At 38.9% G+C, this 13291-nt stretch overlaps 1 protein-coding gene across 6 annotated transcripts in view; it reads left to right on the forward strand.

Annotated features, from left to right (window-relative positions):
- Positions 1–13291, forward strand: part of CTBP1 (C-terminal binding protein 1) — a 431872-nt gene that overhangs the window by 222829 nt on the left and 195752 nt on the right. The window contains exon 1 of one of the 6 annotated variants that reach the window (XM_084626455.1): positions 7545–7589. The exons of the other annotated variants lie outside the window; for them this stretch is intronic. Coding sequence (XP_084482581.1) covers positions 7583–7589 — 7 coding nt within the window. The 5' untranslated portion in view covers positions 7545–7582. Of the gene's footprint in view, positions 1–7544; positions 7590–13291 lie in introns of those variants that run through there. 6 annotated transcript variants of the gene reach the window in all.

The raw sequence follows: 13291 nt of genomic DNA on the forward strand, positions 1-13291 counted from the left end.
CTACAGCTCACTTCATCGGATGTCTAAGAGTCTCCTAGAGGAACAAAAGGAAAAACCAAACAAAAGCAATCACCAACAACAACATACCTCAAAAAAAATCCAAAGGAAACTTAAAAGGGTTCAAAAAAGAACTAGATAAGTTCATGGAGGACAGGTCCATCAATGGCTACTAGCCAAGATGGGAAGGGATGCAAAACCATGTTCTGAAGTGCCCCTAGCCTCTGTTTGCCAGAAGCTGGGAATGGGCAGGGGAAGGATCGCATGATGATTACCTGTTCTGTTCATTCCCTCTAAAGCACCTGGCATTTGGCACTGTTTGAAGACACAATACTGGACTAGATGGACCACTGGTCTGACCCAGTATGACTGGTCTTATGTTCTTATCTTTTATCAATCTTCCTTCCATTTGGAACTTTTAGAACTTACAGTCCTTTCTGTTAGTCTGTTTTTCTTTTTGAGTTCCTGCTGACCTAGTGAAAGCATGTCTCTACAAAGACTCCAGAGAATAATGTTCTCTGGACTGTGCTAATTCCTAGACAAATTAGAGGATTGGGCTAAAATAAATCTGATGAGGTTCAACAAGGACAAGTGCAGAGTCCTGCACTTAGGACGGAAGAATCCCATGCACCGCTACAGACTAGGGACCGAATGGCTAGGCAGAAGTTCTGCAGAAAAGGACCTAGGGGTTACAGTGGACGAAAAGCTGGATATGAGTCAACAGTGTGCCCTTGTTGCCAAGAAGGCCAATGGCATTTTAGGATGTATACGTAGGGGCATTGCCAGCAGATCGAGGGACGTGATCGTTCCCCTCTATTCGACATTGGTGAGGCCTCATCTGGAGTACTGTGTCCAGTTTTGGGCCCAACACTACAAGAAGGATGTGGAAAAATTGGAAAACATCCAGCAGAGGGCAACAAAAATGATTAGGGGACTGGAACACATGACTTATGAGGAGAGGCTGAGGGAACTGGGATTGTTTAGTCTGCGGAAGAGAAGAATGAGGGGGGATTTGATAGCTGCTTTCAAGTACCTGAAAGGGGGTTCCAAAGAGGATGGCTCTAGACTATTCTCAATGGTAGCTGATGACAGAACAAGGAGTAATGGTCTGAAGTTGCAGTGGGGGAGGTTTAGGTTGGATATTAGGAAAAACTTTTTCACTAGGAGGGTGGTGAAACACTGAATGCATTACCTAGGGAGGTGGTGGAATCTCCTTCCTTAGATATTTTTAAGGTCAGGCTTGACAAAGCCCTGGCTGGGATGATTTAATTGGGGATTGGTCCTGCTTTGAGCAGGGGGTTGGACTAGATGACCTCCTGAGGTCCCTTCCAACCCTGATATTCTATGTTTCTATGAATTCCTCAGGTTTTTTTTCTTGGATTCAACTTTCCTAAAGAGTGTTGGCAATTTCTTTGTCTGTCAGGCTTCCCAAGTATTGTATATTTGGAAAGATTCCTTTTCCACCGATGTTTTGTCATCTATGTTATGCTGTAGTTAACTGAGTCATTGCAAGTGCTTAAGCAGCTATTAAAGACTTGTTGCAATTTTTACTCCATTTATGAGAAACACATTACTGAAGCTTTTAGTTTTTTATTTTTCCAGATCCCTTAATCTGAGATTCTGAACATTAAAATAGAAGTTAAATCAACATGAACTCATGGTAATTACACATTTTACAATACCTAGCAGGATATTTTTTGTACCATACATGAGAATCACAGTGGTAAAAATTGTTGTGCAAGTCAAATTACATTCAAGCAAACAGGCCTGAAACACACCTTCTCATTTTAACTCCCAAGAACTAAACATATTTGTCAGCTAGTGGGTGATCAGTCATTGTTCTGTTTTTTACATTATGTATATGTTGTATGGAGAGGCTTTCTAGCATCAGAAAGAATGATTTTTAATGATCATAGTGCATTCTCAGTTAAATGATGAAATGTAGGCGTAATCCAAGCTAAGTAAAGCGACATTGGACTTACAAGACCTCTTTACCAGGTATGCTCATGGTTTGGCAGTTTGCTTTTTCAGCTTCAGAGTTCAGAAGTAGTGAGTCGGTCCAGGCAAAATTAAAAACATCATCAAAAACAATTTACTGTAACAACAGAAAATGAAAAACATGTGTTAGAACGAGCAGTTTCCCTTCTCAAAGAGTAACACAACTGAGTAGTCCATATATTTTCTTTCCGCTACTAGCCTGGTCCATCTCTTGGAAACATGAAGTTCTTTCAAGGGCTCCCATAGGAAAATAGCTGGTACTGCCTACCAAGGTTGCTGTGCTTTTGCAACCTAATTTGGAACAGCTATGAAGAAGTGGTGGAAACTCCACACACACCTCACTCTGTCTTGAAGACAGTTGGATAAGAAAAACAAGCTCACCAAGGATTCCAGTGGCTTTCACCCTTTGATCAGAGCTTGGTGGCACAGTTAGCCTTGGCTTGAGGGAAGACCATTCACAGTGCTGCCTCCAGAAGCTGAAGCTGTGGTACTGAGATTATTTTGATCATATTCATCTGAATTAGACTATAACTTTTGCGGTGCAGATGAATATGACCAAAATAACTTCAGCTCCAGATTCTGGGACAGTACTGTGAGAGTGGTCAGGTTTCCATCGAGCTAGGGCTGCCTGAGCAACGAAGTTTTTATTTATATTTTGTGTGTGTGTGTGTGTATATATATATATATATATATAGACTGAGAGTTGCTGCCCCCAAAGAACTTACACATACACTATGTATAAAAAATAGCACCTTATCTATTTCTCTTCTCTCTCAAAATATATGAAATTAGTAATGATACTACCCTAAGCAGCATAAAATACTTTAAAAGAAGCACCTACTCTTAAAGAAGTTTTAAACATGGAAATCTGTCAAATGTAAAATAACAGCATTTATGCACATGAGGTTCATTTTACTTCCATAAATTTTCTTACTTGCATTGAAATTTGAAACTATGGTGCCTGTAAATATTTTAATCATATTAGAAAGAAATACAGCTGTTGATATATTATTTGCATGGAGATTTTATCTTTAATGACTACTACTTTCAGTTATTGAAGTTCTAAAGTGCCCTATAATGCTCAAATGCTGTAATTTTTAGACTGACCATCTTATCTAAAAAATCATGTCATACTGAGTAAAATATTGCAGTATGCAATAGTGATTTCGTAAATAATCAAAAATTTTAAAAAGAAATGCTATTCTGTATTTAAATATTTTTCTATGTACCTTGTTATAGCATATCTTGTCTCCTTAGCTGTCAGCCCTCTATATAATCTTCCCTGAAACAATCACAGGGATTACTCTCTCCAAACGTAAAAACATTGTACACAATATTTTATTCAGGGTTTAGTAATGAAGAAAGTGAGCTGCTTTGATGGTATTGTGCTCAAATCAATGCATAATGGAGACAGGTGCTGTCTAACTTTCCTCACTTTGCTCATCAGTGGATAATAGCCCTTAGCTAAAATAACTATTCTTAGTTCTAGAACTTTCTTGAGAAGAAACTGTCAGTGTTATGAAGTCATGCCAAATTTGTGGAGATTTTTTATATGGCTCAAATACAATCCCAGAATAAAAAAAGGAATCCCCAAGCCACTATACCTGGTGAGTTGGAGACATAGGGAAATGGAGCAGAACCAATCTGCTCCCTTTAAAATCTTGTGCCTGGGGAGAAATGGCAGAACAACCAAAATGGAAATAAGAATTATGGACTCAGTCACTTCTTAGTTTCCTGCCAGAGATAAGGAAAAAAAGATCTATTAGTTAAAATGCACAACAGTGGGTCAGCAGATCTGAGTTCTGTTCCTAGCTTTGCCACAGACTTCCTCTGTGATTGTGAGCAATTCAAATTATTAGTTTTCCCATCAGTATAATTAAAATTGTAATACTTCTGTACCTCTCATGGGCTTATAAAGTGTGGATGACATAGAAGTGAAAACAGAGGTGAAAGTAAGCCGGTACGCCCCAGTACGGTGTACCGGCAAGAGCTGGTGCACCATACTGGGTCAACCCAGCTTCCACAGGGGAAAATTTAAAGGGCCTGGGGCTCCCAGCAGTGGCTGGAACCAATTGCCTCCATAGCCCTGCTGCTGGAGCCCTGGGGTAGCGGCTGCAGGGCTCTGGCAGCTATTTAAAGGGCCTGGGGCTCCCCTGCTTCTACCAGCCAGGCCCTTTAAATAGCCACTGGAGCCCCGCCACCGCTATTCCAGGGCTCCGGCGGCTATTTAAAGGGCCAGGGCAGTAGAAGAGGGGAGCCCTGGGCCCTTTAAATAGCCCCCAGAGCCCCGGGCTGCTGCTGCTACCCTGGTGGTGGGGGGGCACTTACCTTACAGGGTGGGCTGGGGCTGGCTCTGACCCCCTCAACCTCGCCCCTTCCACCCTAGGCCCCGCCCCTTCCTGGGGCCAGAGCTGGCCCCAGAGTACCAGTAAGTCACTCGACTTACTTTCACCCCGAGTGAAAAGTATTATAAATTATGTTATTCATAGGACTCATAGCAGGAAAAGCTTTTCCTAGCCCAGCTTCTACTTGCTGATTGTACAGTGTGCTTTGCGAATAATATGGTGAAACCAATAACATCAGGATTTTAAGAAAAGTTAATTGTAAATGTTCCTTCAAGATAACATAACTGAATATGCAAGCTGCCCAAACCTTCTTTTAAATATTAATTGACAGTATTGTAAATATAAAAATCTGCAAAAATGGTTGTTTGTATACAATACATAAAGCCCATTTATAGTAACTCAAACCTGCTACTTGAGACCACTGTTCATTCAGTGGAGGGTTTGAATGTCTCATCAGGTCATTCATAAAGAAGGAAAGAAATCCCTCTCACCTACATACACACATCTTCCACCTTCTGTGCTTTTTTCGGTATCAGACTTGTTACCCAAGGTTGAACCTGATTTTCTTAGCAGCTTCTGAATCTTTATACAAGCTTCAGAAATTCAGATTCACCACTCCAGAATTACTGCTAGAAATATTAAAACAGCCTCACTGACTAAACTTCCTGAATATCAGTTTTCTTTGGTTCTTAAGGAATTAGCACATTGACAACTGTTTGGAAACATGCTTAGCTCTTATGCAGATGTTACTGCTAAAATCTTTTTATGTAGACAATTTTACTATACAACCTGGTCTACGCTTAAAATTTTGATCAACATAATTACATCCCTGAATGACACAGCTATTCTGATGTACCCTTGGCATAGATGCAGCTAGGTCGATGGAAGAATGCTTCTGCTGACCTAGCTACTGTGGCTTGAGAAGGTGGATTACCGACAGTGATGGAAAAACCCCTTCGGTTGCTGTAAGTTGTCTACACTATGGGGATAGTGCAGCATAGCTGTGGCCCTGCAGCTGTGCTGCTGTCGTCTCCGTACTATAGACAAGCCCTAAAGGAGATTTTTTAGTGGTGACTTCCTGAGGGATTAACAATATTAACTTGAGATATGGGAGTCAGGTGCACACTTCCTTTTTATAAATGAGAATTTGTGAGTTAAAATGAAATGAATTATGAATTAAATTTCACTTAATTAGCCATGAATTAAAATTCATTCAGTTTATGAATTAGAATCCCAATTTTATGCTTGAGAAGTAGTTTTAATTTGTAGTACAGAATATAGATGTGCAGGGATCATCACAGAGTATCTCAGATAATTGTGTTAATGTTTGTTAAAAATAAACTTCGAATAGTACCTATAATTCATAGTTTAAAAATGTGTCCGTGAAGGTTTGTTGGAAAGGGTCTAAGTTTGGAGTGCATATGTTTGTTTCCATTCTGTGACCCACTAAACTAGCGAAGAGTGAATTAGTTCATCCTCTGTATGTTTCATAGGCAGATACCAACTGATGAGAATTGAGCTTCTTGGCACCCACCTACTGGCTCACTTTTTACTTTTTCCTCCATAGGCAGTGTTGCTTCCTTCCTATGCTGGAAGAAGTCAGGGTGAAATTGCTCTGCCATCTTTCTCTGTTGTATATTTGAACCATTTAAGGCAATTTATCGTGTTTACATTATTTATCCACTGAGCTGTGATGGGTTCTACCCGAAAGAAGTGCCGATAGATGTGTCACATGCAGAAAATTATTACGTCTCTGTTACCTGATCTTTCTAATCATGGTTGAACAAGCTGAGAATTTTCACTCTGATTTTTGAGGCTTTCTCTGGCTCTTCCTGGAGCCATATATACTAGAGATCACTTAAATGTCTCAGTTCAGAAAGATGTTCAGATAACAGAGCAGTTTCCTCTCAGCAAAAGAGCTTCCAGCCTACAATTAGGAACAGGGTAGATATTTTTGTACCAGAGATGGAATCCTGGTTGAATCAGGCCTAATTAGCTTCTTTGAGATGGCTGAACTCTGCCCTTTTTGCTTCCCAAGTAAATCCAAGTGAGGTGCATCATATCCTGACATCCACTCAAAGTTCCAGTAGGGACAATGTCTAGGAGTCTGTCTTAGGAGCCAGCATGGCCACTAAGCATGAGAAACTGCTAGCTCTTCTACCCTACTTCAAATATTACTGATCTAGATGATGGCGAGACAAAGATCTCATCTTCTGACCCACAGTTGACTCTTCCCCACCTACTTCCAGTTGACACAATGCTGAACACATCTCTGGGACCTGGAGCAGAACCTACACTAGAAGTTCTAATCATGTATAGATGGATGGGAGTCTGTAGAATCATAGAAATGTAGGTCTGGAAGGAACCCTTTGACGTCATCAAATCCAGCCCCCTGCACTGAGGCAGGACCAAATCGACCTAGACCAGTGGTTTTCAATCTTTTTTTCATTTGCTGACCCCTGAAAAATTTCAAAAGGAGGTGTAGACTCCTTTGGAAATCTTAAGCATCGTCTGTAGATACCCACAGGTTGAAAACAATTGGACGGTATTTGTCCAAAACATTGTTAAAAATCTCCAGTCATAGGGATTCCACAATCTGATTTGGAGGCCTATTCCAGATCTTAAATAACTAACTCTAGTTACAAAGTTTTCCTAATATCTAACTCAAATCTGATGCAGATTAAGCCCATTACTTCTTGTCCTACCTTCAGTGCACATGGAGAACAACTCATCTTTATAACAGCACTTATCAGATTTGAAGACTTTTTGAGTCTCCTTTTTTTCAAAACTAAACATACCCAGTTTTTTAATCCTTTCCTTATAGGTCAGGTTTTCTAAAGCTTTTATTTTTGTTTTTTGTTGCTTTCTTCAGGATTCTCTCCAGTAATAGCACATTTTTGTAAAAGTTCTCTTAATGTAGACAAGGCTACAAAGTTAAGAGGGCATAAAAGTAAAAGGCCTTTTGGACTATATGAAGATGTCTTCCTTAAAGCTTCTGCTGGGTGAAGAGGGAAGAAGACACATGTGATTTGTTTTATCAGGGCTAAGGTTTCTGTTTACTTAAGCTAGTCCCCTGTGTTGATAAAAAGGATGGGAAAGTGAGAACATTTAAAAACTAGAGTCTGTGTACTGATTTGAACTTGAATTTTCCCTGACTGACTTATATTTTTCTCTTCTGTAGCGCTTCCATGATCTCAGTCTTTGAGTCCCGTCTCTGATGGTGGTTTGTCTTTGGTAGTTGAATGGAAGGTCAGTGTTTTCATAACACAACTAAACTTGCCTGCCATTATGCTTTGTCCGTTAGCTACTGTAGAATATTTGAGACTTTTATTTTTAGCCTGCTGTGGATAGATGGTGTTTGATTGCCTTTAAATCCCCTTAAATGGTTTTATTTCATTAGGTGTCTACATAAGTTTCCCAGTAATCTTGCATTCTTGATTTGTTCTTATTCTATCCCGACAGTTAATGCAGTGGACACTGCTCAAAGGTTGAAGATGTTTCTCTCTCTCTTTGGCTGCTTGAATTGACAAAAATTCATGGGCATTTCATTTGACATTTAAAATGTTGGCTTATAATAGAAAGAAATAGAAAAGACATATTAGATCTTCAAGTCCATAACCAAGGCAAACTGTAGGAATTTCCTGTCTAGCAAATTCAAATATAAAACTGCAGCATCTTCTGCATCCAGTCTTTTACAGACTGAACTAACTACAAATTTAGAGAATAGACTTTAGACACTGTGTTATACTATGCTCTCTGATGTTTCATGCAGCTGCTTGCAGGGCTCTTTGTGGTGTATAAACAAATGCTACTAAATCACTAATGTGATGTATGTAAAGCTGAGCATACTGATTTGCCCTGTGAAGTTTTGTACTGTTTTCCCTACAAGAGATTCTTCCTGAATATAATCAGTAGCACTGCCAAAGAAAATGAGAAAGAATCCAGTCTTGTCCCCTACAATAGATTTACCAGATAGCTTTCTATATGATGAAAAGATCAGGGACAGGCATTAATAGAATCTCACAAGTTTCAAATATTTGCCACCAATGCCAATGTTGATCTGTAGCAACTTCCTTGGGCACTGACGCAAACAGAACAGATAAATCAATTACTACTACTTAATAAGTATGTTGTAATCCATTTGCTTGACTGTGAAAATATGCTGTGAACACCTCATGACTGATATGAATCCTCTAGATTACTGGAATTGTATCAGTATATACGCTGCAAATACTATACATATATCTACTAAGCAGAGCAAACCAAACTAAAGCACCAAACATGGTAAGAAGACTGATAGGCATATTTAGAACACGCTTTAAGGGTGCCACCAACATGACTCCACATCAAGTGATAATGTGGATGCCATCTGGGAAGAGAAAAAGAGGGTGACATAGAGAAACATTATGCAGAACAATTGAGGAAAAAAGCCCAATCCATCAACACGACACACAGAAGCCTGAACAGACCAGCCCTGCAATATGCAAAATGTTGAAAACAGATAGCTGCCCTTGAAGTTGCACTTGAAGTTGCAGGAGGATAAAGAAAGAAAGAAGATCCTGTTGAGCATGTTGTCTGTCAAGCTTCATGGTTTCCATCTGTCTGGCAATTCTATAGCCAGAATTATACAGAATATTATGAGTGTACAATGGCTAAGGCTGTAGCATCAAATACACTCAGTAGGATCATCACCACCTACCGTAATTACTGTGTGAGCTGCACCACAGAACCTTTTTTGTTCTTCTTGAGTGCCCCCTCGGTTGGCAGGCCTGGTTTCCTGTACATCACTCTGAGTGGAAGCATGCGGGCCACCCACAATTTGATTTAGGGTTGCCAACCCTCCAGGATTGGCCTGGAGTCTCTCAGAATCAGCATGGATCTCCCAGTGACTATTGAAAGCAATCTGGGAGATTGTAACAGGATATTTTAAGAAAACAACATTAATCATGTTGGGGGAGGGGAAAGGAGGGGGAAATCTCCTGGAATAGCTTCAGTCAGAGTTGGCAACCCTGTGGGATCTCTTGGCTTCAGCCTGCCTGTTTCCATTTGTGGTTTTAACTCTTCATGGTGTGTATCTTTGAGTGAAAGAATGAACAATGCTTTGTCTTGACAAAGCTGTTTTTGAGTCACTAACCAGTTACTGTCTCAGGCCTCCAGAGGAAAAGGCTTACAGGTGCCAAAGTGAGTTGGGCCCCCTATTTCCCATCTGTGTTAACCTGACAGGCCCAACTGCACGGTTCAGGGAGGGAATGGAGTAGGTGTGAACCCCTTTTCCAAGGTATTGATCCTGGAGAGCTTGAGGATTTCATTGTGAATGTTGTGACAGAAGGTAATACAGTGGATTTCTATTGTCTCCCTTTAAAGTTGTCACTGACCAGCCACAGGCAGACCAATGGCAGCATGGCAGGGGACTAACAGAACTGCCATTCCTTCAGAAAGATGCGTGTGTCTATATGGAATGGGATTCCCTTTTTTATGAAGCCCCACAAATTGCATGATTGGGATGAGCTGTGGCTTCCTGGAGTCAACGTAGATCAGGTCAACTTACCCCAGTGTCTTCAATGCGCTGCGTTGACAGGAGATGCTTTCCTGTCGACTTACCTTAATCCTGCCCTGGATTTAGTGGTTCTTACTAGACCTGCTAAATCAACTTCAGCAGAGTCAGTCTTCCTTTAGTGAAGACCAGCCCTAAGTGAAGTGCATTTTCTCAGGCACACTGTGTGTGTGTGTGTGTGTGTATCTCTCACAGTCTCTCTCTCACTCACTCACTCTCTTTGGCCCTTCATGTTGGTATTACTGCAGGAAGAGGGTGTTTCTTGGAATTTGGTTCATTTCAGTTTTTGGAATTTAGGTAACAATATTTATTTTACATTATTCAAAATGCTTTCTCATATTTCAAAAATAGATGAGACATCACTTACCAAGAGAAAATAAAGCAACTATAGATTTTTTTTCTTGAACGTTAAGGACCAAACTTTCACAGTTCTCAATATGGCCCCTCAACTTGTACCTGTAATTTTTTTTAACCCACAATTTTGCCATTGCAATCAGTCAGGTGCAAATAATGGAAAACGGACATCTAAGTATCCACTGTGTATTATAGACTGTGTTTGAAACTTTAGCTGTATGGCATTATCATTTTCAGTGCTTGTTCGTGCATAAAAGTGAAATATTTATCCTTTCTTTTGTTGAAAACTTCTCAATATCCAGTTAGTTTCAGTCCCTTAATATATTTCTAATGTATTGTTGCATGGATTTTAAGCCTTTCATAAGAAAGGAATTCAAACCAAAGTTTGCTGCACATGGACAAGCACTGAAGATAATTTATTAGACATGCAGTAATCTGCCACTTCCACCAAAGAAAAGTCATTCTGAGTTGTCAGTATAAGCAAGTGAGGAAGATGATTTTTTATTTTATTTTTTTTATTATATTATTATTATTATTATTGTTATTTGGGAAGGGGGAGGGAAATGTCTAAACTTTATTCTTCAGTACAACAAATTTTAACTCAGATGCTAAAATTACCTTAAATCTATTACTGTGGTTATGTTTTCACATTGTATAAGTGACAAACTTTGCTAACGTAAGGTTTCAGAGTGGTAGCCGTGTTAGTTTGTATCAGCAAAAAGAACGAGGAGTACTTGTGGCACCTTAGAGACTAACAAATTTATTTGGGCATAAGCTTTTGTGGGCTAAAACCCACTTAATCAGATGCATGCAGTGGAAAATACAGTAGGAAGATATATAAACAGAGAACATGAAAAATCTAACGAGACTAATAAATTAAGGTGGGCTATTATCAGCAGGAGAAAAAAACCTTTTGTAGTGATAATCAGGATAGCCCATTTCAAACAGTTGACAAGAAGGTGTGAGTAACAGTAGGGGAAATATTAGTATGGGGAAATAGTTTTTAGTTTGCAAATTAACTCCAGTTCTGCATTTTCTCATTGGAGTCTGTTTTTGATATATGCCATCATGTGCCAGCAAAGCCTCTCTGCCATGTACACTGGCCAAACCCGACAGTCTCTATGCAAAAGAATAAATGGACACAAATCAGACATCAAGAATTATAACATTCAAAAACCAGTCAGAGAACATTTCAACCTCCCTGGACACTCAATTACAGACCTAAAATTCTTCAACAAAAAAACTTCTAAAACAGACTCCAACAAAAAACTGCAGAACTGGAATTAATTTGCCAACTGGACATCATTAAGTTAGGCTGGAATAAAGACTTGGAGTGGATGAGTCATTACACAAACTAAAAACTATTTCCCCATGCTAATTTTTCCCCTACTTTACTCACACCTTCTTGTCAACTGTTTGAAATGGGCTACCCTGATTATCACTACAAAAGTTTTTTTTTCCTCCTGCTGATAATAGTCCACCTTAATTTATTAGTCTTGTTAGAGTTGGTATGGCAACCCTCATTTTTTCATGTGGGGTATGTGTGTGTGTGTGTGTGTATGTGTGTGTATGTATGTATGTATGTGTATATAATATATATATATATATAATCTTCCTACTGTATTTTCCACTGCATGCATCTGATGAAGTGGGTTTTAGCCCACGAAAGCTTATGCCCAAATAAATTTGTTAGTCTCTATGGTGCCACAAGTACTCCTCGTTCTTTTTTGCTTATGTAATAACACAATATATTTGTTATATATAAACAAAATTCATGCTGCTTTTTAAGGCTTAGTAATGAAGCAGACAAACTTCTGGCTCTGCAACGTTAACTCATATACTAGCACAACTGGTGCTTGTTAGTAATATCGTGTTTAAAGATTTACAGTGAACAATAGAAGTATAACTAGAAAATACTATGTATGTAATACTGTGTATGTGGCTGAATTATTCTTGTGCTGAAAATAAGCTCTTAGATTTTAGGAGTTTTTGTAATCTTCATAAATTATTTCTTGAATTCACATAGTTAACAAAAAAAATTTATAATTGTAATTTAAACCCATAGCTGGTTTTTTTGTTTTTTTTAAATCAGGGTAATTCAAATTAAACAACCAACGGTTGTATTTAGCTAAAGGGAAATCTGTGTTTTGTATTAAAGATAGAAGAACACATCCAAGTCCCCCAAAAGAATCTGCATTAGGCTGCAACAATTGGTGCTCTATAAACAGTTTTTAACCTTAGAATTTTTATTCTGTTTTTTTTTCTTTTAATCTCCCTCTATTTGTTTTCCACTTCCAGTACCCTCAGTCCTTTTCCCACACTCTGGTTAGCAGAATGTGAATTTAATAATGTTTGAATTGAACTTTTCAACTGACAATTATAGAGTTGGGTCAAATTTAAGCAAAGCAAGTTTTATTTGTTGACTTAATTTTGAAACCTTAATGTGTTAATTTTTGTTTATAATGTCCCTATTTTAATGTAATAAAGAAGTAAAAAGATGTAAGAAACACAAAGGCATCTTTAACATAGTATTCCTTACCTGAGGAAGGCCCGTCTCAGGCCTGATTATCTGCACAGTATTACACATACTCTATGTTAAGGTTCCCATGAAAGACCAAGCAGAAAATATTCAGTACTTTAAAAATCTCAAACCTGTTTTCTAAAGATTCAGCTGGGTTTGTAGTTCCTTCTTTAGCAAGTTCTATAAAACAAATCAAGTGTAAGATTTGTAAGCTGAGCCTTTTTAGTTGGGTAAACACAATTTCAGGTGGAATGTATTGTATTTTATTTTCACTCATAATTAAAAAAATATCTGAAATGATCCTACTCAGACTTTCCCAAAAGCTTTGAGTTGAGAACAAGCTGTCATTTTAGCTCTTCCAGCTCACCTCTCATCTGTGTTCTATAGGCTTTTTCTGTGCTTTTGGCTGACTGATGCCAGAGCTGGAGCCAGAGCCTTTATGGAGTAGGAGCCTGGTCTGTGCCTTTCAGAAGCCAAGCTTAATGCTTACGTCCAGAGTCCCCTCTACCGCACATTAGGATG

This window comes from Lepidochelys olivacea, assembly GCF_965140295.1.
Source record: "Lepidochelys olivacea isolate rLepOli2 genome assembly, chromosome: 4".
Classification (NCBI taxonomy): domain Eukaryota; kingdom Metazoa; phylum Chordata; order Testudines; family Cheloniidae; genus Lepidochelys; species Lepidochelys olivacea.